Genomic DNA, 27,071 nt, shown 5'->3' with positions numbered 1-27,071 from the left:
ACGTGGGACGCCTACCACAGCATGGCTGCCAAGCAGTGCCATCTCCGCACCCGGGATCCGAACCAGCGAACCCCGGGCCGCCGAGAAGCGGAACGTGCGAACTTAACCGCTGCACCACCGGGCCGGCCCTACAATAAGTTTTTATGTATTGACTTTGTGTCCCGTGACCTTGATAAATTCATGTGTTAGTTCTGGGAGTGTCTTCCTTGTAGATTTCTTAACGTTCTCTTTGTACACAATCATGTCATTTTCAAAGAAATTCAGTTTTACTTCTTTCCAATCTGTATGCCTTTTATTTCTTATTCTTTCCTTAATTCACTGACTAGCACCTCCAGTACAATGTTGAAAAGAAGTGGTAAGAGTAGATATCCTGTTTTACTCCCTGTCTTAGGTGGAAAGTGTTTAGTCTTTCACCATTAAGTATGATGCCACCTTTAGGTTCTTTATAAACGTTTTCTATAAAGTTGAGGAAGTTCCCCTCTATTCTTTGTTTTCTAGAAGTTTCTTTTTTAAAAATTAAAAATGGATGTTGAATTTTGACAAATATTTTTTCTGCATCAATAAAATAATTGATTTTAAAATATCTTTATTTCACTTTCATTTGTAAAGGATATTTTTGCTGGGTATAGAATTCAAGGTTCAAAGTTTTTGTTTTTCAAGTACTTTAAAGATGTTATTTCATTGTCTTCTGGCTTGCATTATTTCTGCTGAAAGTGTTCTTATAATTTTCATCAAATTTGTAAAATTTACAGCCATTATATATTTCGACCCCTGCACAATTTCTGTGATTATAATTACACATAGATTAGATTGCTTGATATTGCCACACAAGTCACTGAGGTGCTATTCTTTTCATTTTGTTTTTCAGGGTTTTTTTCCTCTCTATGCTTCAGTTTGTTATTTTCTATTGCTCTATCTTCAAGTTCACTGATCTATTCTTTTGTAGCTTCTAATCTGCTGTGAAATCCATCTAGTGATACTTTAAAATTTCAGATATAGTATTTTTAAGCTCCACATTCTATTTGTCCCCCCTTTTAACACTTTTCATTTTCTCATTATGATCATGTTTTTCTTTAAATCCTTGAGCATACTTATCACAGCTTTTTTCCATTTGTTTCATTGAGGTATAACCTACACGCAGTAAAAATTATCCTTTTTAGTGTATAGTTCTGTGAATTTTGACAAACATATACACAGTAACAATATAAAACAGTTCCATCACTCCTCAAAACCACACCATGCCCCTTTGTAGTCAAGCTTCACATCCAGCTCTGGAACCTACTGATCTATTTTCTTTCCCTATAGTTTTGCCTTTGCAAGAATGTCATATAAGAGATCAATTTCCAGCAGGTCAGTATGAGGAGCTCTGCAGACCTGCTCCCTAGAAAAACTGGTGAAAACTATTTAAAAAAATAAAGTCCACAGAATGGTCCTAAGGGCATACAGCAAATGAAGAAACCTCTAGTCAAGAAAATTTACTAAAATTTGCTAAGAACACCAAAAGCCTGTGGTATTTGTACCCAAATCACTCCTTCCACCCTCCCAGCTCAATGAAACTTCACTCTACTCCTCATGTGCAGCCAAGAACACATAGCTCCCTCTCCTCCTAGCTCTTACTCAAAGGGTTACCTTTATGAGAGGGACAGGACATCAGCATTTCTCATCCTGGCCCTGGCTACATATTGCTGAGGCTAAATTCTATGTCAGTATGGCCAAGAGTTGGGGGCTCCTTTCTTCTACCCAGTCCCCATTGGTGAGACAGAGGTTCCATTTTGAGTACAGCATTGCTCAGAATGCCAGGCCCCCAATCACTCTTTCCCTGAATAGTAAAACAGTGGTTCCATGCTGGCAGAGACAAGCTGAGACCTGAGTCTAATGTACCCTCTCCACATAGCACTCAGCTCCTAAAGTAGGACTGTCACTCAGAGAGATGCATGTCATTGTTCCCAACCCCAGGTCTGGAGCTGTGACTCAGAGATTTTACCAGGGGGTAGAAGCAGGACATAAAACAGATGGCTCCTAATCTCTTCTGAAGGACAGTGACTTTATTTGCAACAAAGCATGGATAAATTCAAAGCTAAGGACACTCTCAAATACAATGGAGGTTGTGTTGAAAGGCAATTGAGGATACAGATAGATTCACCGGAGATAAAGGCTAAACTGCAGGTTGAGTATTTTGCAGGAGAGAATCCGGAAAAGAGAGAACCCTCCTGAGATCAGAACAAATCTCAAACACTGACTTCAGAAACCATCCCTTCAAAGGGGCCCAAATTTGATTGGACTAGTCTCTACAGCAATTTATGCCTGGAGCACTGTTGAAAACAATAGAACAATCAGTAGCAATTACTTGAGTTAACAATCTACTGTGGTCAGGGAAAGAAACAGTCAAAGAAAGCCTTGATAAAACCATCATCATCCCTGGGTGACTGTAAGCATACCCAAGCCTGTACTATCTGAGTAACAACATCAGAGGCTTTACTACAGGGGTGAAGTAGACCTCACTAAAATAATCCAGCCAGTCACTAAACAAATAAAGTAATAATAATAATAAGTCCCAGGGAGTGATGGAAGGACCAGAATCAGGATTGCTATAATATATTATCTAAAATGTCAAATTTTCAACAAAAATTATAGGATGTGCAAAAAAACAGGAAAATATGACCCGTACACTGGAAAAAAACCAGGTAACAGATAATGCCTGTGACAATAATCAGATATCAAATTTAACAGACAAAAACTTCAAAGTATCCATTATAAATATGATCAAAGAATTAAAGGAAACCGTAACTGAAGAAATAAATGAAGATATGATGCAATGTCACATCCAATAAGGAATATCAATAAAGAGATAGAAATTATAAAAAGTACCAAATGGAAATTCTGAAGTTGAAAAGTACAGCAACTGAAATGAAAAATTCATTAGACAGGTTCAGTAGTAGATTTGAATTGGAAGAGGAAAGAATTAGCAAACTTGAGATAGATTGATAGAGATTATGTAATCAAAAAAATAAAACAGAGAAAAAAGAATGAAGAAAAATGATAAACACCTCAGAGAAATGTGGGAAACCATCAAGTGCACCAACATACACATAATGGGAGTACCAGAAGGAGAGAAAAGTGAGAAAGAAATATTTCAAGAAATAATGACTGAATCCATCCCAAATGTATTGAAAAACACTAATCTACACATTCAAGAAGCTCAACAAACTTCAAGTAAGATAAATGCAGAGATCCATACACAGACACATCATAGTAAAAAGCAGCAAGAGAAAAGGACTCATCATTTACAAGGGAAACCCAATAAGGCTAACAGCTGACTTCTCAGCAGAAATAATGGAGGTTAGTTAGGCAGTAGGATAACATATTCAAAATGCTCAAAGAAAAGCTGTCAATCAAGAAACCTATATTAAACAATGCTACCTTCAAAAAATGAAGATAAAATAAAAACACTTCCCGATAAACAAAAACTGAGAGAATTTGTTGCTAGCAGACCTGCCTTACGAGAAATATTAAAGAAAATGCTTCAGGTTGAAAGCAAGTGACCCCGGATGATAATTGGAATTAACTTGAAAACACAAAGAGCACTGGTATTGGTAACTATGTCATTATAAAGGTAGGATAAATAATGCAGATGATTTCTCCTTTCTTCTCTTAACTAATTTAAAAAGCAACTGTATAAAATAATATTATATAATGTATTGTTTGACTTATAGGGAAATACAACATATTTGCCAATAACAGCACAAAAGAGGTGAGTGGGAGCAAGCTGTACTGGGCCAAGGAAATGACTACAGATGGTAAAGTAATAATTACAACAAGACATTATTGGGTTTGTAACACTAACAGATGTTATATGTACAACAATAATATCACAAAAGCGGAAAGGGAATAGAGCTATATAGGAGTAACATTGCTACAGCTCCCTGGAATTAAACTAGCATAAATCTGAAGCTGATTGTAATGAGTTAAGATGTATATGATAAGCCCTAGAGTATCCAATAAATATATATACACTGAAAAAATCCTTAAAGAAATTTAAATGCTTCATTAAAAATATTCACTCAGTGCAGAAGAAAACAGTAAAGGAGGAATAGAAGAACAAAAAAAGACATGAAACACATAGAAAACAAGTAAAATGGCAGTCATAAATCCAACTATATCAATAATAACATTACTGTGAATTGATTAAACAATCCAATCAAAAGGCAAAGATTTTTACGAGATAATAAGGGACATTTTATGAAGATAAAAGGGTCCATCAAACAAGAAGATAAAATGAGGGGCCGGCCCCATGGCCAAGTGGTTAAGTTCACGCACTCTGCTTCGGCGGCCCAGGGTTTCACTGGTTTTGATCCTGGGCGCAGACATGGCACTGCTCATCAAGCCATGTTGAGGTGGCATCCCACATAACACAACTAGAAGGACATACAACTAGAATACACAACTATGTACTGGGGGACTTTGGGGAGAAAGAAAAAAAAAGAAGATTGGCAACAGATGCTAGCTCAGGTGCCAATCTGAAAAAAAAGATAAAATGATTATAAACATATATACACCCAATAATAACACACAAAAATATATGAAGCAAAAACTGATAGAAATGAAGGGAGAAAAAGACAATTCAACAATAACAGTTGAATACTCCAATACCCCAATTTAGTAATGAATAGGACAACTAGGCAGAAGATTAACAAAGACATAAAAGACCTGAACAAGAGTACAAGACAACTAGACCTAACAGATACCTATAGAACACTATACCATATAACAACAGAATATACACTCTTTTCCAGTGCACATGGCACATTCTTCCGCATAGACTATATGTTAAAGCCTAAAACAAACCTTAATAAATTTAAAAGGATAAGAATAATAAAAAGCATGTTCTCTGACCACAATGGAATAAAATTAGAAATCAAGAAGAGAATAAAATTGAGGAAATTCACAAATATGTAGAAATTAAACAACATACTCCTAAATAACCAATGGGTTGAAGAAGAAATCAAAAGAGAAATCAGAAAATACTTTGAGATGAATAAAACTGAAGACACAATATAGCAAAACATAACATCACGCTGTTAAAGCAATGCTTGGAGGGAAATTTATAGGTGTAAATGCCTATATTAAGAAAGAAGAAAGAGGGGCCAGCCCTGCGGGTGAGTGGTTAAAGTTCCACAAGCTCTGCTTCGGCATCCTGGGTTCTCAGATTTGGATCTCAGGTGTGGACCTACTCCACTCATCAGTCATGCTGTGGAGGCATCCGACATACAAAATAGAGGAAGACTGGCACAGATGTTGGCTCAGGGTGAATCTTCCTCACTGAAAAAAATTTAAAAAAAAAAGAAAGAAAGAAGAAAGATCTCAAATAACCTAACCTTCTACATTAAGACATTGGGGAAAAAAGTGCAAACTAAATTTAAAACAAGCAGAAGAAAGGAAATAATAAAGATTATTTTGGATATTTATGAAATGGAGAATACAAAAACAATAAAGAAAACTGATGAATCCATAGGCTGGTTTTTTTGAAAGATCAACAGAATTGACAAACCTTTAGCCAGATTGACCAAGAAAACAAGAAAGAAGACTCACATTACTAGAAACAGAAAAAAACAGCAAACATTACTACTGACTTTACAGAAATATGAAAAGGATTATAAAGGAATACTATGAACAGTTGTATGTCAATAAATTAGATAACATAGATGAAACAGAAAATTCCTAGAAAGACACAAACTACCAAAACTGACTCAAGAAGAAATAGAAAATCTGAATAGATCTATAACAAGTGAAGAGACTGAATTAATTACAAAAAAAATAGCCACAAGAAGAGCCCAGCCCAGATAGCTTTACCACTGAATTCTACCAAACATTTAAAGAAGAATGAATAGCAACTCTTCACAAACACTTCCAAAAAGTAGAAGAGTGAACATTTCCAACTCATTTTATGAGGCCAGCATTACCTTGTTGCCAAAACCAGAAAAAGATATCACAAGAAAAGAAAACCACAGATTAATATCTCTTATGCATATGGGTGTAAAAATCCTCAACAAAATACTAGCAAAGCAAATCCAGCAACATGAAAAACATATACCCCGTGACCAAGTGGGATTTATCCCAGAAATGCAAGCTTGGTTAAATATCTGAGAGTCAATTAATGTAATACATCATATCAAAAGTACAAAAAACAAAAATTACATGGTCATCTCAATAGATGCAGAAAAAGCATTTGACAAAATCCAACAACAACAAAAATACACTCAGGAAACTAGGAATAGAAGAGAACTTATTCCACATGATAAAGGGCATCTACAAAGAAACCATAGTCAACAACATACCTAATGGTGAAAGACTGGATGCTTTCCCCCTAAGATGAGGAACAATACAAGGATGTCCACTCTCCTCACTTCTATTCAACATTGTAATGGAATTTCTAGCCAAGGCAATTAGATAAGAAAAAGAAATAAAAAGCATAAAGATAAGAAAAGAAGAAGTAAAAGTGTATCTGTGTGCAGATGACATGATCTTCTATATAGAAAATTGTAAGGAATCCACTAAAAAGCTATTAGAACAAGTTTAGCAAGTATATTAGTCAGCATTCTCCAGAAAAACAGAACAAATAGGATGTGTATATATAAAGAGAGTAAGAGAGAGAAAGAGATTTATTATAAGGAATTGGCTCACATGATTATGGAGTCTGGCAAGTCCAAAATCTGTCATGTGGGCCAGCAGTCTCGAGACTCTGGAGAACTGATGAAGCAGTTGCAGACTGAAGGCCAGCAGCCTGTAGACCCGGGAGAGCCTATAGTACACACGAAATCTAGGGGCAATCTGCTGGAGAATTCCCTCTTGCTTACGGAGGCTGGTCTTTTTCTTCTATTCAGGCCTTCAACTGATTGGATGAGGCTGACACATTATGGAGGGCAATCTGCTTTACTCAAAGTTCACCTATTTAAACATTAATCTCATCAAAAAACACCCTCCAAACACCCTTGACACATAAAATGAACCATCAGAGCAAGCTTGCATGATACAAAATCAATATACAAAATTCAATGCATTTCTACATATTTGCAGTGAACAATTCAAAAATGAAATTAAAAAAAAATTCATTCACAATAACACCAAAAGAATATAATGCTTAGGAATAAATGTAACAAAACAAGTGCAAAACTTAGACTGTGAAAACTACAAAACACTGCTGAAAGAAATTAAAGAAATCTAAATAAATGGAAAAATGTCCCACGTTCATGCATCAAAAGGCTTATACTGTTAAGAAATTAATAATCCCCAAATTTACCTACAAATTCAATGCAATTCCTATATGAATCCCAGCTGACTTATCTGTAGAAATTGACAAACCGATTCTAAAATTCAAATGGAATTGCAAAAGACTCAGAATAGCCAAAACAAGCTTGAAAAAGAACAAAGTAGAAGGACTCATACTTGATTTCAGAATTTACTACAAAACAACAGTGATCAAGACAGTGGGATACCAGCATAAGGACAGACATACAGACTAATGGAACAGAATTGACAGTCCAGAAATAAAATCATGTGTCTATAGTCAACTGATTTTTGACAAGAGCACTAAGACCATTTCAGGGGGAAAGAATAGTCTTTAAACAAATGGTGTAGAGATGCCCACATGCAAAGGAATTATGTCAGTCCTTACCTCACCATATACAGGCATATCTCATTTTATTGAGCTTCACTTTATTGCGCTTTGCAGATATTGTGTTTTTTATAAGACCCTCCAGCAGCAAAAAGATTACAACTTGCTGAAGGCTCGGATGATGGTTAGGATTTTTTAGCAATAAAGCATTTTTTAATTAAGTACGTACATTGGTTTTTTTAGACATAATGCTATTGCACACTTAATAGAATACAGTATAAACATAAGTATTATATGCAGAGAAACCAGAAAATTTGTGACTCACTTTATTGCAATATCAGCTTTATTGCTGATTTTTTTAAATTTATTTGCCACTGTCTGAATCAAACCCACAATATCTCTGAAGTATGCCTGTGTAATAATTAACTCAAAATGGATGAAAGATCTAAACATAAGAGCTAAAACTATAAAACTCCTTGAAGAAAACCAAGGGGTAAATCTTAATGACCTTGAATTTGGCAAAGGATTCTTAGATGTGACACCCCCCAAAAAAGCATAAGTGACAAAAGAAAAAATGGATAATTTGGACTTGATCAAAATTAAAAACTATTTCTGCTTCAAAGGACACCATCAAGGGGCCGGCCCAGTGGCACTGTGGTTAAATGTGCACGTTATGCTTCGGTGGCCCAGGGTTTGCCAGTTTGGATCCTAGGCACAGACATGGCACTGCTTGGCAAGCCATGCTGTGGTAGGCATCCCACATGTAAAGTAGAGGAAGATGGGCATGGATGTTAGCTCAGGGCCAGTCTTCGTCAGCAAAAAGAGGAGCATTGGCAGATGTTAGCTCAGGGCTGATCTTCCTCAAAAAAAAAAAAAAAAAAGGACACCATCAAGAAAGTAAAAAGACAACCCATAGATGGGAGAAGATACTTGCAAATAATACATCTGATAAGGGGTTGTGCCCAGAAAATATAAAGAACTCTTACACCTCAACAATAAAAAGACAAAACAACCTAATTTTAAAATGGGCAAAAGATCTGAATAAACATTTCTGCAAGGAAGATATATAAATGGATAATAAGCACATGAAAACATACTTGACATCAAATTAGACAAATGCAAATCAAAACCACAATGAGATACCACTTACTTCATACCCAGTTAGGACGGATAGAAGCAAAAAGTGAAATTATAACAAGTGTCAGTGAAAATGTGGAGAAAACTGGAACTCTCATACACTGCTAGCAGGAATGTAAAATGGTGCAGCCACTTTAGAAGACAGTTTTGGAGTTCTTCAAATGATTAAACAGAGTTACCATATGACCCAGCAATGCCACTCCTAGGCATACACCTGAGAGAATTGAAAACAGGTGTTCAAAAAGAACTTGTACACAAATATTTATAATAGCACTACTGATAGCAGCCAAAAGATGTAAATAACCCAAATGTCCATCACTGATGAATGGATAAACAATAAGTGGTACAGTCATGCATCACTTAATGATGGGGATATGCTCTGAGAAATGCATTGTCAGGCAATTTCATTGTTGTGCAAACGTCATCGAGTGTACTTACACAAACCTAGATGGTATAGCCTACTATACATCTAGGCTATATGGTACTAATCTTTTGGGACCAATGTCATATATGCAGTCCATCATTGACCAAAACATCGTTATACGGTGCATGACTGTACATCCATATAATGGTATATTATTCAGCCATAAAAAGGAAGGAAGTACTGATACATACCATAACATGGATGAACCTTGAAAACATAATGCTCAGTGAAAGAAGCCAGGCACAAAAGACAACATGTTTGACTCCATTTATATGAAATATTCAGAACAGGCAAATCTATAGAGGCAGAAGATAGATTAATAGTTGCTTAGGCCTTGGGGGAGAAGGGGAATGGGGAAATAAAGAGATGGCAGCTAAAGGGTATGGGGTTTCTTTTTGAGGTGATGAAAATGTTCTAAGATTGTCTGTGGTGATGGTTGCACAACTCCGTGAAGATACTAAAGACCATTGAACTGTATATTTTAAATGGGCGAATTGTATGGTATATGAATTATATCTCAATAAAGCTGCTAAAGAAAGAAAAAATGTTGTATGTAGTCTTTTAATTCTGGCTTCTTTCACTTAGCATAAGGAATTTGCAAATGATCCATGTTGTTGCATCTATCAGTAATTCATTCCTTTTTATTTTAAGTTTATCCATTCCCACACTAAGGAGTATTTGGGTTGTTTCTAGTTTTTGGAGATTACAAATAAAGCCACAATAAACATTTGTATATATGTTTTTGTGTAAACATAGGTTATCATTGCTCTTTGTATAATAGCTGTTTTAAAGTCCTTATCTGCTAATTTTATCACTGCTGACATTTCTGGGTCTGCTTCTGTTGATTGATTTTACTTGGTTATGGATCAATTTTCCTGCTGCTTTACATGTCAATAAACTTTTATTGGATTCTATACAATAAAAATTTTACCTAATTGAGTGTTTAGATTTTATCTTCCTCTAAAAAGTGTTGAATTTTGTTTTGGCAGGCAGATAAGCTCGACCCTTTCAAGGCTTGTTTTTAAGCTGTTACAGTTAAGAATGGAGGCCTTCACTAAATGGTTGGTTTAGCCCTAATGCTAAGGTGTAACCTTTCTGCAGTTTCTACCAAATGTTCTGAGTGTTCAACAAGGTGTCTCTGTGATGAGAGGTCTAGGATTGTTTAACTTACAGTTTTCCAACAGTTTTCTTCGTCTAACCTTGTGGAATTTCAACCCACAGCTGAGAAACTGAATATTCAACCAAAGACTCAGGGGACCCCTATGCTGATTTCTGGAGCTCTTTCTCTCTATAGATCTCTCTCTTCTGACACTCTGTTCCCAACTGCCTCAGCTTCCTCAGACTCCAGTCTCTGTTTCTTCAACCCAGCAAGACTGCCATGTTCTGCTTAGGTTCCGCCTCCCTGTGACTGTGGTCCAGAAACTACCTCCTGACAGAAAGTCAGGGCAATTTTAAGGCTCATCTTGTTTTTCTTCTCTCAGGGATCACAGTTCTGCACTTCCTGCCGTCTTAATGTCTGAAAACAGTGGCTTCATATATTTCGCCCAGTTTCCTAGTTGTTTACAGCAGGAAAGCAAGTCTGTTACATTATTCCTTCATGACTAAAAGTGGAATTTTATCTTTCTATAGGGTTTTTGCTTTCTTGTGGGATTTTTCACATCCTCTCACATTCTACATGAATGAATGTAACATTTAATCAATTGTGTATGAGCTTTGGAGCCAGAGAGACCTAGGTTCAAATACTGATTCTGATGCTTTCTAGTTGGGCAACCTTGGACATGACACTTAATGTCCATGAACATCTATTTCTTCAGCTATAAAATGTTATGCAAAGTTGTTGTGGGGATTAATTGAAGTTGTGTAGATAAAGTACTTTGTAGGCACTTGATAAATGATGACGATTGTTATTATTTATATAACAGCGATTTGTTTATGTTTCATTTCTCCTAAGTAATTTTGAATCGGGGATTTGGCCCATTTATCTTTGTGTACACTATCTTTGTACAGGGACTCAAGCATGACAGACATCAATATAAATTTGTTGAGTGAATAAATGTTGATAACTTACAGTTGATTAGATTATTTTAAACTTTCTTAACAATGAGCTTTGTGTAGACTTGTTTCAAGGTCAAAATAATGCCATTAGCTACAACGTTTCTGTTGGTTCTGAATTTGGTTATCAAAGCAGGAAGAGCCCTCCATCACGCAGGAAGAAGCAAATTTGAGGTGGTGGCTGCATAAATGATATATGTACTTCTGTTTCTAGCTTTTCTTTACCACTTTCTGAAGGTCTGGGCTTCTAAAGTCTTAGATCTCAATTTTGAGATTCTAATATAAATGCTAAAAGAATTACTCTCCCTACACTGCCTGGATCTGTTTCAAACCATAATCTCATCTGTTTACCAACAGAAAATTTAGCTTCAAATGGAAAACTAGAAGAACATATAACAAGTATTAGAAAAATTGGCCAACTGAATACAATTCTAGACAAACATTGTCATTATATTTTTCCAATGTGTAATTGACTAAATCTCAACAAAGTCTTCATTTTGGAAAAAAAAAAAAGCCTAATTTAAGTAGAACCTAATATTACACTGGTTTTAATATAATGATAACATTGTATTATTTCAGACTATTACGGACATTTTTTTTTTTTAATGAAACAGACATTCTCAGTCTTACTCCTTTGTTCTTTTTTTAACAAAACATTTCCTCTAATGCTAGGATTTAATAGTAACGTCCGAAGTGTTCCTACCTAAGATTACTCACTATGTTCAACTTTTCTTCTGCTATAATACATATCAATATAATCCTTTTTTCTTTATGTAAGTGAAACATACACAGATCATCGGTGTGGCTCTTCCCACTCACAACAGGAAATAATTCTCTGATATGTTATAGAATGATTCACATAAAAAAAGAAATGACTTATAAGACTGATGGGAAAGTCAACCAACTTTCATTCCTCTTTGTATGATTAACAGAGGATAACAATTACATTCTGTAATGCAAAACAGAAAAATTAATTGAAAAAAATTTCCTATTTGACAAAAAGAAACTTTGTGAAAAAAAAACAAAACTATAGCCCCATGAGAAAGAGAGAATGATGTGTGGTTTTTAAGTCTGAATATTTTCTGTAGATAATGCACCTCCTCCAACGTTTTTAATAATCAACCCTACTTCCAAGAATCTAAGATATTCTTGCCAACATTGTATGAAACAAGGCATATATGCTTCATGAGATGTGATGCTATGAAAATTATCAGACTATACCCCAATATGCAAAACTTCAGTTCTGAGTTTAGTGGGAGAAAATAGGTTCTGAATGAAAAGGCTCTTGTTTTAATCCACTGACTGGAATACAAAGCAATTCTAAAGAATTCAGAAAATATCCTTCTAGTCCACACCTAAATGGTACCATTTACTTTGGCACCAATGTACTTTATATTCTAATTTCTCAAGAACAAATCATTTGTACTTTGATCAAATGTGTTAGCACAAAAGAGTGAGAAATGGACTTCACACACACAAAAATGTATCCAGGTAAGCCATATATTGTTATATATGTATTCTTTTGTGGAATTCATCAAAATTTTAGAAAAAAGACCTCAAAATATTTTTTAAATTGAAATAAGACACAAAAATCCATGGAAAATGCAAACCATTTCTTTACTACACTTGGAAAATAGTAGAATACCTAGTGTGAATGTTTGGACATATGCTTAAAAAGCAAATCATTCATTGTAACTAGATCAAATGATAAACTATTGAATTGGTTCTTTAGAAATACTTGTGACTCATAATAAAACAATATTCTCTGCCTTTAACTCATCCTCAAAAAACAATTTTCATGAATTATTTATGCTTCAGTTAAATTAATCTGTTACAGATGAGAAAAATATACCATTCTGGGTCAAGATTCCTGGGTACAAAGCAAAAGACTAGAAAAAAAATCTATATAGAGTATCTAGCAACTCTTTCTAACATGGAGGTACAGAGACTCATAAGGATCTCAGAAAATTAGAAAATTACAGCATAAGGAGCTCTACCTAAGAAATTGATAAAAATATTAATTCCCAAAGAGCTGTAGCTTAACAAACTCTCTAAAGTAGTCTTGGGCAACATTAGCCCTCCATCTTTTTATAGCTGTCTGTAAATGTCAGTAATTATTAGAGTCTTGTAAGGAGCCTGGGTTAACTACCTCTATTAGAAGGAAGTACTTTTGCCTCAGCATTTAAACTTAGCATAAAATTTAAATAAGATTCTACATCCAATGATGAGAACATGAGTTGATTGTTACCATATAGGTGAGTTCTTTAAAGAAGCCTGTCCAGGAGTCTCTCTAGCGTATGCGTCTACTGCAATCTGTCCAGTTGACTACAACAGAGAAAACTGCCCAACTTCCCAGCGTACCGTGAGTGCCGTTGTGTCTGTGTGGCCTTACTAGCTAGATCTTAAGCCCAAACTACCCCTGTTAGGAATGAATACCTGTCCTGAAGGTGTTGCAGAGGCAAGTAAAATGATAAGGACACATTTAGGATAGGGTTTTTCAGACAGTTCTACATAACCCTATTTTGTCCTGGGATTCTTTGGTCTCTTACTTGGGTTCCGTGTCCTATTTTCCAAGTGGAGTTAGGTTTTAAGAGTTCTTATAATTTAAGAATTTTTAAATTTCAAGTTTGGGGGCTGGCCCCATGGCCGAGTGGTTAAGTTTGTGCGCTCCACTTCGGCGGCCCAAGGTTTCACTGGTTCGGATCCTGGACGTGGACGTGGCACTGCTCATCAAGCCATGCTGAGGTGGCATCACACATGCTACAACTAGAAGGACCCACAACTAAAAATACACAACTATGTACCGGGGGGCTTTGGGGAGATAAAGGAAAAAAAAATTTCAGGTTTGTGCGCTTTTATCATTTCTGAATCTCTTGCCAGATTACAATCTCACTTCTGCATTGTTCCTCAGATCTTAAGGATCATACTAGAAAATAAACAGTACAAATATTGAACAATTTTGACTACTGGTAGAATTCTTTTTATATTTGTCTTTCTGCAATCGAGATAAGGAATAACCTGAAAAAGAAAATTGTATTAAAATTTGTTTTCAATCTTACAATAGCCTCATAACAAGAAGAATATGTTAAACCACTACTACGATCACTGGTGAAAAGGCAGTATAAGCTGTTTGATCAAGATTTTGTAAACTTTCTGTTCTAATAGAAAAATTTTATGATTTAAAAAAGTTTAAAAAAATTTTTGAGCTAGAGGTTACCAAAAGTAGAGATTTCAGCAAAGTCATGTAGGATACAGGGACAGGTGTAGAAAGTTCAGTACTTAAATTCCAAGTCATAGAGACAGAAGTTCTGATGTTACCATACTGTACTTTCCAACTTGCCTGGAATGTCCTCCTCCTTAACCTCTGCCAATCAAAATATGATTCGTCCATAAAATCACCAACCCAATGAAACCTTCCCACACAGTGCCGATTTATCCTTACTTCTGTATCCTAAGAGCCCAGGCTTTGGAGTCCAACTGCCTTGATTTGAATCCTGGCCCTGCTACTTATTCACTGTGTATGTCACCTTGGGCTAATTTCTCTAAGTCTCAGTTTCCTCATTTGTAAAGTCAGGATAATTATAGTATCTACCTCATAAAGTAGCTGGGAAGATTAAAAGTGATAGTACTTGTAAATCCCTGAGAACAATGTGCAATACTGTTAGTTAATATTATTTCTCTCATTCATACACTCTCCAATATTATGTGTTATTATAGTATATAGGTATAGTCTCTTCAGCCAGAGTTCTCAAACGTAGAAACTTTATTTTATGTCTTTGTTTTCTTCACAATGCTTAGCAGGGCATTATGCTCTCAATAGGAATTCAAAAAACATCCCAGGGGCCAGCACAGTTGTGTAGTAGTTAGGTTTGCATGCTCCACTTCAGCAGCACAGGGTTTATGGGTTCGGATCCCAGGCGTGGACCTACACACCGCTCATCAAGCCACACTGTGGCGGCATCCCACATACAAAGTAGAGGAAGACTGGCACAGATGTTGGCTCAGCAACAATCTTCCTCAAGCAAAAAGAGGAAGATTGGCAACAGATGTTAGCTCAGGGCCAATCTTCCTCACACACACACACAAAAAAACCAACAACAACACCCCAGAGAATCTTAGCATGGAAGGGAATCTCAGAGGTCAATCTAGTTCAACCTTCCCCCTAAATGGTGATTTTCTTTTGCAACACCCTAGAGACAATCACCTCTACTGTATCTTGAACACAGTATACATCTATACTTGAACACAGCTGATGACAAGGAGTTTGTCCTTCTTGGGACAGCCAGATTGATGAAGTAGTTGTCATTGTTAGAAAATGCATCCTGAGGAGGTGAAGAAGTTGGCAGCTTCTGGAAAATGATTTGGTAATACTCATTCGAGAGCTATACAAATTTTCAGGCTTCTGTAAATTTCAGTTCTGATACTATATCCTTAGGAAACAAGGAAAAATTCTATCATACATATAAAGGCATTTATTATGCTATTTATAATAGCAAAATCAGGAATTAACCTAAATGTTTAAAAGTAGGGAAACAGGGGCCAGCCCAGTGGTGTAGTAGTTAAGTTCATATGCTCCACTTCAGTGGCCAGGGATTAGTGGGTTTGGATCCTGGGTGTGGACCTACACACCGCTTATCAAGCCATGCTGTGGCAGCATCCCACATATAAAAAAATAGAGGAAGATTGGCACAGATGTTAGCTCAGCAACAATCTTCCTCAAGCAAAAAAGAGGAGGATTGGCAATAGATGTTAGTTCAGGGCCAATCTTCTTCATCCAACAAGATAAAAATAAAAATAAATGTAGGGAAATGGTAGAGTAAGAACCTAAATGAAACAAAAGGTCATTAAAATTAAAAATATGAAGATTAAGGTGGGACATATTTATAAGAGTAATGTTAAGTATAAAGGTAAAACAAATTTATATATACACCATGATTAAAACCATATAAATATATATATCTGTGGAAAAATACTGGAGGGGATAGAATATATAAAAATAAAAACAGTATTGATAGGATGATAGGACAGTTGGAAGATTTGCCTTGCTTTTTAAATTACTTTAATGTCATTATAATATTGCTTTAAAATTTTTAAGAGAAAGTTCTTCTTTCTATTGAGCCAAAATTGACCTCTGGGTTCCCCTACGCCACAACCCCCCACCACACACACGCTGTAATTTTCATTTATTGGTTCTCATTCTTCCCTTTGAAATTACACAAAATAAATCAACTTGAAATACTTAAAAATGATCACCACAGTTTTAGTACCCTCACTCCCTGGGACTATGGAAGACAGATTAGAGAGGCAATGCTGACATCAGGGAAACTCAGCTATCATTCACAAATAGAGCAATGATGGCGGCCTAAATCAGCACAGTGGCAATAGGGCCAGACTTCAGAAAAATTTCAAAGGCAAAACAGACAGAAATGACAACCAAAAGGATATGAGAAATAAGAAGAACATAGGAGTTGAACACATTCCTGGTCAGGCTGTTTGGTAAAGTGATGGTGCAACACCAAGATAAGGAACCAGGGAGGAGGAAGAGCATGTTGGGTCAGAAGTTGAAATTCCATTTGGATATGTTGAATTCAAGGTACTTGTAGGACACAAGTCTGTATCTCAATGGAAAGGTCAATTTGGAGTCAAGGAGACGAAATCCAAACTAGACAAACAGAAGAAGGCAGAGATAAAAGCAAAACATGAACAAAATAGAAAAGAAACAAACAAAAAAAAGCAATAAAAGCGATAAGCACAACCAAAAGATGACTTTGAAAAGAGTAATAAAAAATACTGATTTTTGGCAAATATAACCAAGAAAAACAAATGGGGCACAAAAAACAGCACCAGATATGAAAACAGGGAAATAACTACAGAAGCAGAAGAGATTTTTAATATTATAAGAGACCTCCATGAATAATTTCATACTAAAATATATGAATACCTGAAGGTGGGGGAGAGAAAGGTCAGGTATTTATATTTTTTGGTATGGAGTTATTCATGAAGGTCTTTTATAATTTTAAAACTCTCTTCTGTTTCTGTAGTTATTTCCTCTTTTTAGAGAAACATAGAACATGTCTCTGTAAACTTTACAGCAGATAAAAATTTTTAAATAAAAACTGCGAAATATAGCTGAAAATATTGATAAATTGGACTATATTAAAACTAATATAATTAATACTCTGTTCATCACAACACACCTTTAAGAGAGTAAAAGGCAACTCATAAAGTCGAAGAGATATTCACAATACAGTACATGTATCTGACAAAGGACTTATACGTGGAATATATATGCAGAACTCCTACAAATCAATAAGAATGAAAGACAACGCAATAGACCCCAATAGAAGAAAAATGACAAATGACTTGAAAAGACACTTCACAAAAGAGGATATCCAACATGGCCAATAAATATATGAAAAGGTGCTCATCTTCATTAGTCATCAGGGAAATGTAAATTAAAACCACAATGATATACCACTGCATACCCACCAGAATGGCTGAAATTAAAAAGATGGAAAATGCCAAGGGTTGGTGAGGATGTGGAGCAACCACAACTCTCATACATTGCTGATGGGCGTGTAAATTGGCACAATCACTTTGGAAATTGTTTTGTAGTATCTATTAAAGCTAAATGTACACATATCTTCTGATCTAACAATTCTACTCCTAGCAGTTCTATTCCCACTAGAAATGTGTACATATTTCACTAAAAAATATGTTCAGAATGTTCAGACCAGTACTATTCATAATAGTCAAAAATAAGAAATTTCCCAAATGCCTATTAACAATAGATGGATAAATAGTGAGAATGGTCCACAACAATATGCAAGAATATGGATAAATATCACAACATAGTGCTGAGTGGGAAAATGGTTCATACTTTATGATTCTGCATCTATAAAATAAACAAGAGGAACTAATCAATACTAACAGAAGTGAGGATAGAGATATTCTTGTTGAGTAGGACACTAACTGCAAAGTAAGACCGGGTTTTCTGGGAGCTGGTAGTAGTTTGTTTCTTGATCTGGGTGCTGATTTCACATGTTTATTCAGTAGGGCTGGAACAAGGGTGAGACACACAAGATATCTAGGGAGCAAAATTTAAAGAGGCACTCACTCTCACCTTGCTTCCCTCACTCTTCTTCCAGCCTGGTGTTCAGTTTGTGTATATTTATTGAGTCGTATCATTATGACGTATATATTTTTCTGTATGTATATTATACTTGGATTAAAAAATTTGCTAAAGGGGTCTTGTCTACCTTACACCACAAATAAAAATAAACTCCAAGTGGAATAAAAACCTAAATGTAAAAAGAAAAACCTTTAAACTTTCAGAATAAATATAGGAGAATATTATAAATGACCTCAGGTAAAGAAGGTTTTCTTAAGAATATCCAAAAGCACATATTAGAGAAAAATATTTGACTACACTAAAATTAAGAACTTTTCTTTAGGAAAAGGCATCTTAAAGAAATTGAAAAGACAAGCCACAAACCTAAGAAAAACTACTGCAACAAAGACAAATGAAAAAGAATTATTATTTAGAACATTTTTTTTAAGATTGGCACCTGAGCTAACATCTGTTGCCAATCTTTTCCTTTTTCTTCTTCTCCCCAAAGCCCCCCAGTACAAAGTTGTATATTCTAATTGTGAGTGCTTCTGGTTGTGCTATATGGGACGCCGCCTCAGCAGGGCCTGATGAGCTGTGCCATGTCCGAAGCAGAGCGCACAAACTTAACCACTCCACCATGGGGCTGGCCCCTAGAACATATTTTTTAAATCATGAGGAAAAGATAAATAATCAAATAGGAAAATGCAAGAAAGACTTGAACAGGTATTTTATATATAAGAAAACCAGAATGGCCAATACACAAAAAAAGATGCTCAAATTCACTAATAGTCAGGGAAATGCAAATTAAAATCATGAGGTATTATCATTTCACATCCAACAGATAGGCAGATAACATAAACTCAGATAATATTAAGTGTTGACAAGAATGTAGGGCACTTTTCTCCACTATCGGTGAAGTATAAATTGGTACAATCACTTTGGAAAACAGTTTTGCATTACTTAAAGTTGAAAATGTTCAAGCCCTCAAACTTTTTGGTATATTCCCTAGAGACACTCTTGCATATGTGTACCAAGAGTGTGTACATGAACGTTTATAATGATTGAAAAGAAAGAATATCTGTCAAGAGGAGAATATTCTACAGCAGTGAAAATGAATGAACAACCACAGACAAATGGATAAATCACATTTTTGATGGTCAAGCAAAAGAAGTAAATCATAGAAGACTACCTAGAGTATGATTACATTTATATAAAAATTTTAAACAAGCAGATATACTCATAGATCATAAAACTATAAAGAAGAGTAAGGGAAGGGTTATCATGGAAGTTAAGAGAGTGGTTATCTTTGGAGGAGAAGAAGGGGGTGCAATGAGAGAGAGGCACATGGTGGCTTCTAAGGTAGTGACAATGTTCTACTTCTTAGCCTGAATGGAGGGTATATGGATGTTCTCATTATTCTTAAAACTGTACATACTACTTCTATATACTCTGCTGTATGCATATTTCATAAAATAATTTTTAAAAGCAATAAAGGGTTCTACATATGTACATACATGTACAAATACGTGTATGAATGTTTGTGTGTGTGTATTCCATGAAGGAAAGCAACAGAATTCTTAGTGGGAAAATGTAAGCACTTCACTAGACTTACTAAATTCTCTTATACAATTGGTTAGCTGAGAGAGGAACTTGAATTGACTGAGTTTACCACAAAATTCCAATCTTTGTATATTGTTCCTACTAAATGTGTGCTTGGAAAGTGTTATCACGTCTTCTTTAACCTATCCATTGAATTATTCATTCTCAAGTTGTCCTGCTTTCATTTCAGTTAGTAAAAGAGAAATAATTTCTTAATTTTAAAAGATAAAATTTTAGTTCAAATATGCTCATTTTCTTCTTAACGTCTATTCTTTTAAAATCAATCTATGTTAGCTATGTCTTCCTTGAGCGGAATCAGAAGAAAGTTGCATCAAAATCTAAAGCCATTATCACATGTGACATTGTGAAAATACTTACTAAAAATGAAAAAAAATCATGTTGTTTATTTGGTTTATATTATTTACATTAAGGGAAGTAAGACTTCTTTTCAATGTATGAAACATAACACAGAGTTAAAGAATCCGAAGGAATCTTTAAAAGTTACCTACTGCAGTCATCTATGTTTAAGTAGGACTCAAACTATCTTAAGAGAATATATTAGCATCCTAATCTTAAAAATAGCTCCTGAAAAGATTTTATAGCATCCCTTCCCAGTCTGAAAATTCTTTATGTTTAACTCAGAACCCTTTTAATACAGTGTTGGCATACAGTAAACTTTATTATCCAGACAACAGGGTGTAGATTTTTTTTGAGGAAGATTAGCCCTGAGCTAACTGCTGCCAATCTTCTTCTTATTACTGAGGAAGACTGGCCCTGAGCTAACATCCGTGCCCATCTTCCTCTACATTCTATGTGGGATGCCTGCCACAGCATGGCTTGCACAGCGGTGCCATGTCCACACCTGGGATCTGATCCAGCGAACCCCTGGCCGCCAAAGCGGAATGTACGCGCTTAACCGCTGCGCCACCGGGCCGGCCCCTAGGGTGTGGATTTACCTAGGGCACAGCAGAGCCCCAGCAAGTACTCAACTCCAAGTCTCTACTGTAGGAAGTAGGAAGGTAAAGGGCTCAGAGCCCTGCTTGTTTGGCTCCAGTGGCTCCAACTCCAGCCCCATGACTTTCCCCAGGGACCCAGCCCCAAAGCTTGTCTCTTTTCACAAAACCGAGAGTTGGCTATCGTTTTGTTTTCACTTTGACTTGAGTTTATCCATAACTTTTTTCTGCCTAAACCCCCTTCCACCCAATTACCTCAGTAATCAAGAATTTATATATACTTTGGGTGAGTATGAGTAAACACCTAGAATATTTTTTAAACCCTAAAAATGTTACTTATTAAATGAAAGAAAGAAAATCCCAAATTTTCTAAATTCATGGATACCTTTGAGAAAAGAAGTATATTAGAAAGTCTTTTTCTTCCCCAGTCAAGGAGAATTTCATCTAACAAAGTCTTGAAGACTGTACTTTTTTACAATAAAGACTCCTTGAGGTCAGGGACTGATTTTGTTTCAGTTTTTACAACTGGTACACTCTATTGGACCTTGTTACTGTGATATGACCTGTGTAGGAATTGAAAAATGTCATCTGTGTTTAACTGAGGCAAGGGAGGATTGCTAGAGCTTTGCCTTACATGATTGTTGCATTCTTCTTCTTCCTCGTCACAGTCTAGACCCTGATGGGCAATTTCGGTAGTGCTGTTCTCCTGAAAGAGATTGTTCTCCAAATCAGACACTCTGGTGGCCTCGGTTGTGACTTTTACTTTCATGCTATGGAAGCCAGTGGAGACCAATCCCACTTGCAGGTTTACGGGCTCTCCCTCGAACAGCAGGAAGTGTGAGTTTACCCCTTCTTTAAAACCAGGGGGTTGGTAATCATGTGGGGTCACTGCAAAATGAAAAGGGAAGAAAACTCAGTTTCAACAGAACAAGTTGGATTAATCTTTCATGTGTAGCAACAGACATCTCTTCCCGATGCTTGCAAAATCCTTCAATTTAGATAAAATATTACTTCAACTCTTAAGGAATTTGACTAGAGGTCTCCACCTACCCGCATTATAGTAGTGGAGTTTCATAGTAAGTATAACATCATTAGGAAGGGGTCCAAGGTTCTGCATCAGTATATACAATTTACGGATCAGTAGAACACTGGCTTTCTTAATATCTTCACTGCTTGTCCCACTTTCGAAGCTTGTACTACTGCTATAACCACATAGAAAAACAGCATACTTTTCAATCATACACAATACTGAAAATCTATTTCAAAAAGAACTTTTTACTATATGACCAAATAAATATAAACTAAAGAGCAGGACACTCTTGAGACTACTTTTAGAATGTAAATTAAAGGAGTGATTGTACTTTCTGTAGTGTATATACAAATGATTTCTTAAGCAGCAAATTCTCTTAAGTCATTTTAAATATGAACCGATTTTTAAAATTTTTGATTTACAAATAACTGCATGCCATAATAGTGAGAACAATGGATTTGGAATTAGGAGACATGATATCTAATATTGGCTCTGCTGCTAACTAGTTGAATGACCTTGGTCAAGTCATTTAGACACTCTAGGTCAGTTAGCTCATTTGTGAAATAAGCTTACCCACATTTCTACATCTCTCCAAGTATAAAATCAATCATCATCTCTAGGCCTTTCTACCACCTGGTTATCTCTCAGAGGCATCCCCTCCTTACTCTTAAATGGATTACAACAATGGCCATCTATTCTTCCTGCTTTTCTTCTTATCCACACTGCAAAACATTCTCCATACCACTGCCAAAATAACATTCCTAATAGGAAAATCTGCTCATGTCACTCTCTTGCTTAAAATTCTTCTATTATGTCCATTACCTTTCAATCAAATTCAAGATTAGTGTGTTAACAATGCCTTTCACAACCAGCTGCACCCTCACCTCCACCTTCATCTGTAACTACTACCCAGTTTGCTGTTGCCCATGTGTATTTGCATATGCTGTTCACTTTGCTTGGATTGTGCTTTTCCCACTTTTCTTCCTGACTCTTCCAAATTTATCCTTGAATACCTAGCTCGTGTGTCACCTCTTCAAAGAGGTCTTCCCTGATAATCACTATATCTCACCCCTGTTTATAACTGTTTGTACATCCCCCTCTTGACTATGAGTGGCTATTTCTTTCATCTCCACAGTACTAAGTTTGGTGCCTAGTAACAGTTAAGTACTCAATAAATATTTGTTGAATTAATGAATGAATAAACAAGTTGGACTAAATTACCTTCAAATTCTAAATACTTTTTATTTCTCTCCAAAACTTCCTTCCCAAATAGGTCTCACATTTGAGTAGTTTTTAGGAAGTACATGACTGCAATATATTTACACAATGACTTTCACATAGTAAGCATCAATACTGAAAAATAATCTTAAGTAATTGAACTACTGAAGGCAGTATAAAGTCATAAAACAAACATTTTAAGTAAATACATTTGATCTTTAAATTTTGAACAACTTAAACTTTTGTCTACCAGGATTTAACTAATTTGAAATAGGTAACCAGAGTGAAGGGCTATAGCCATGTAGCTCATGGGATCCTTCAGCATACATCATATTCATAAAATCGTATTCATGTAAAATCATATTCAAGACTACTTTACACTCTTTTAAAAGAGAAATTACCTTTACTATAGAAGAGGTGATAAGGAAATTTTGTATGAACAATCATTTGAACAAATGCCTACCTTTGCTTCCTAGGAAATTAGTAATATGCATTACCTTCTTTCCTCCTTGGTAGCTGAAAGATTTGGCCATTTCTGTTTTACTGCTTACCTCTTGGCATATATGCCTTCATAACAAAAGAGATTCATCTGGTTGTCAGTAGGACTTATATTTGAATTTTAGAGAGTAAAAGGCAACTGTTTTATGTGAAATATGTGTAAAAAGGGCTTCACAATCTGTAAAGTGCTATTCAAATGTTAGCTAATGATGGTTATTTTAATTCTCATTCCTAGAACTTACTTCCCCTTCATATCCTAGTGCTGTCTGTAAGTTTTAACTCAAACAAGAGTATAATTAAGGAAGTAAATCTTGGAGAGAAATCCTCAAACTTGCAGTAAATAATGAGACAGAGCTAACAGTACAGAAAATTGAGAATTAAGCCAGGTTTCTCTTCAGTCATTCCTTTTAGGGAAACTCATCCCCCTGATGTGGAGCCCTCTACCACCCAGGGCTTTTCACCACCATCCGCCCCCCTCTACTTCTATTCCATCTCCTCAGCAATACTTAGCTCTATCTGAATCCAAAAGCTACTGGGAAGGGAATAAATGTTGCTCCTCAATAAAACATCTCTATCTGCACTAAAGACCTTCTGAAGCAAATGTCCTTGTCTTTGCTATTTAACCCATTAATATATCTCAAACTTGGAATTTTAGACTTGATAGGAAAATGCAGTGCTTTCCAGTCTTTTCCATACAGGGACATGTAGAAAATCATATTTGTATAATTTTAGTAAGCAGATGAGAACGTTTGTTTCTATAGGAAAATAGTTCAGGGGTTTCATCTACCATGGGCCCAGTCTGGCTACATTGAGGGCAGATAGGATCAATATCTTGGCATAGCAATTGAGAAACTTTGGGTGAGCGGCTAGACAGAGTCTTAAGGAGTTATTCAATCAACCCATGAAGACAGTCTCATTAATATAATTTCGACTGCTGTGCCTCCCACCAACCACCACTGCCTCCAAGGACCACCACCATCACCACCACCACTACTAGGTACCATCTGTCAAGTGTCTATTATGTGCCAGACATGGGCAAAGCTTTATGTATACATTATATTTTAATAATCACAGCAACTATGTGAAGTAGATATTACTAACTCCATTGTGCAGATGAGAATACTAATATTTAGGGAGGTTGATAATCTGTCCCAAGCTATATAATCAGGAATAGTCAGAGCTGGGGCTCCAAGCCAGATCTTTCTGCCTTAGGAACTGGAACTCTTAGCCACTAAACTTAACTGCCTTTAGACTCTACTAACATCACCTATGAGGATAAGAGGGAGAGAAGCAAACAAAGCCTCTATTCCCACCAGCTTTATCCACGGATTTCAGAAATTTAAACAATTATTACAGTCTCTTTTTACCATAGTGGTTTTTTGTAGGATTGTTGGGGAAGTTACAAAGGAAGTATACAGATTATCTCTGGACTCAAAGAGGCCTATGTTGACCTCAATCCTATATATTTCTCATGTTCATTAAACAATTAGATTCTACCTGTCAAAATCCATAGTGGCTCCTTCTTTTGTGTATTTGAATTTGAACTGGTATATCTCAGTCACTTTCTAGAAACATCAAAGGGAATAGAAAAGAAATTACTTAAAAAAAAATCTAGAATCTTATCTGATAACAGGTAAAGAATATTCTCATTGTGTGCCTACTATACTTCCTACATACTCATTTGTTCCACAACATTACATTATCCAGGAGTAATATTTCCAGATATAAAGATAATAATTTTCCCCTCCATGCTAAAAATGAATTAGATGACAAAATTCTAGTGTGACCATTTTAAAGCTGGAGAAACTAAGGCACATAGTCAAGTATATGACCCGGCATAGGTAAATGACAGTGGAACCGGTTGAGAAACTGTTCATTCATATAATTTATTGATTAATAAATTTATATATATATATAAATTAATTGATATTAATATAGTAATAAATAATTTAGTATTCATATATTTACTGAACATCTACTTTGTGTCAGGCACTGGAGCCACAGGGGTGAACCTGACAGAAAATGTCTCTATTTTTCTGGAATATATAGCCTAGTGGGAGAGAGAGTCGATAAATAAGTAAATGAATAAAATAAGGTAATTTCAGACAGTAATAAGTGCTGTGAACAATATGAAGCAGATGCTGTGACAGAGAGTACAGAAGTGCAGAGGTACTGATTTGGTTTGGAATGGCCCAGGAAGGCCTCCCTGAAGAGGTGATGTTTGAGCTGAGCCTCAGTGACAAGAGGGATCAGTCATGCGCAGACCTGGGGGAGGGTGGGGTGCCCCAGGCAGAGAGAACAGCAATGCAAAGGATCCAAAGCAGGAGAGCAGGAAAGGAAGCTTCTTCCAGTATCAGAGAGGAGGCTAAGCATCTGGTGATGAGTGAGCAAGGGTGAGAGTGTAGGAGATGAGGTTGTAGAGGAGGTTGTGGGGCCTTTTGGCCACGGTAAGAGGTTTGGGTTTTATTCTAAGTAACCCAGAAGTCCAATAAAGGGTTTTAAGCATGGGAGTGATTGCATTTTTTAAGATCACCCTGGCTATTTTAAGAGTACACAGGGGAAGAAGTGGAAACCATGAGAGCAATTAAGAGGCTACTGTAGTAACTCAGGGAAGACTAGAATGGCAACAAGAATACTGGAAAAATTAGAAAAGCAACCAGGATCCACGATATCAGGTCTTGTTTTTTTGCCCCTGCACTAGAAACTAGATACTACTGCTATCTGCTCTCCTCACTGTTAAGAAAGCTAGAAATAAAGAGGAACAAATTTCTGGATGCGAGATATACTCCATTTGAAATAAAATGACTGTCTAGTAGTTGAAGAAAAACATTTGGCCCAGATACATTGTAGTTTGTCCACAGAGCTGGAGAGATGCTAAAGACACGCAAAAGGTATGAGTTTAAGTCAAAAGACAAAAAATACCCCTTCATTCATCTGCTTCAGTATTTGTTCCTTGACAATGTGGGAATGAGGATGTTAGATTGATGAGAAAAAGTCTCAATGCTCTTGTTACTTTACTCTGTTCTAAGATTTGGTACCCCATTAATCACAGGTGATCAGGTCCTGGGGAAATGGGCTCATGCTGCTTAACCTCCAAGAAGATTGATTTATAATGGAGTTAATTTTAAAAGAGAAAATATTTTTCTAACAAGAAAGTCTATTTAACAGATCAAACCAAGTTCAGAAGGCTGCCTTGTGAGTACAATAAGAGAGGTACACGGGACTATTGGTGCCTACAGCAACAGGTTCACTCCAGACAGGCTAGACACACAGCATCTTCTCTGCTCAGGTTGGGTGTCACCCCCTGTCTAGTAAACAAAGCCTGTTCTTCCTGCCTGGCCATGTTCCTCAACCAGCTCTAGTTTTCTGATACTCTGAGCTTTTATTTTTTCAATTGTGTCAAGAGTAGATCCTTTGGTAGCTGATAATTTTATTAA

The 27,071-nt window shown here is 36.0% G+C and overlaps 1 protein-coding gene across 7 annotated transcripts in view; it reads right to left on the bottom strand.

The window, feature by feature from the left end:
* Nucleotides 1-27,071, bottom strand: part of HORMAD2 (HORMA domain containing 2) — a 74,843-nt gene that overhangs the window by 24,224 nt on the left and 23,548 nt on the right. For all 7 annotated transcript variants that reach the window (XR_006531440.2, XM_070516363.1, XM_070516364.1 and 4 more), the window contains 3 exons: nt 25,132-25,199; nt 21,939-22,090; nt 21,523-21,776 (listed from right to left, as the gene is read on the bottom strand). Coding sequence is in view for 6 of the 7 variants with exons in the window: in XM_070516363.1 (XP_070372464.1) it covers nt 21,523-21,776; nt 21,939-22,090; nt 25,132-25,199 (474 nt within the window). In the remaining variant the exon portion in view is untranslated. The remainder of the gene's footprint in view (nt 1-21,522; nt 21,777-21,938; nt 22,091-25,131; nt 25,200-27,071) is intronic.

Source organism: Equus asinus, chromosome 8 (assembly GCF_041296235.1).
Source record: "Equus asinus isolate D_3611 breed Donkey chromosome 8, EquAss-T2T_v2, whole genome shotgun sequence".
In the NCBI taxonomy this organism is placed as follows: Eukaryota; Metazoa; Chordata; class Mammalia; order Perissodactyla; family Equidae; genus Equus; species Equus asinus.
The sequence above is the reverse complement of the archived record's forward strand: the minus strand, read 5'-3'. Positions and strand labels throughout refer to the sequence as shown.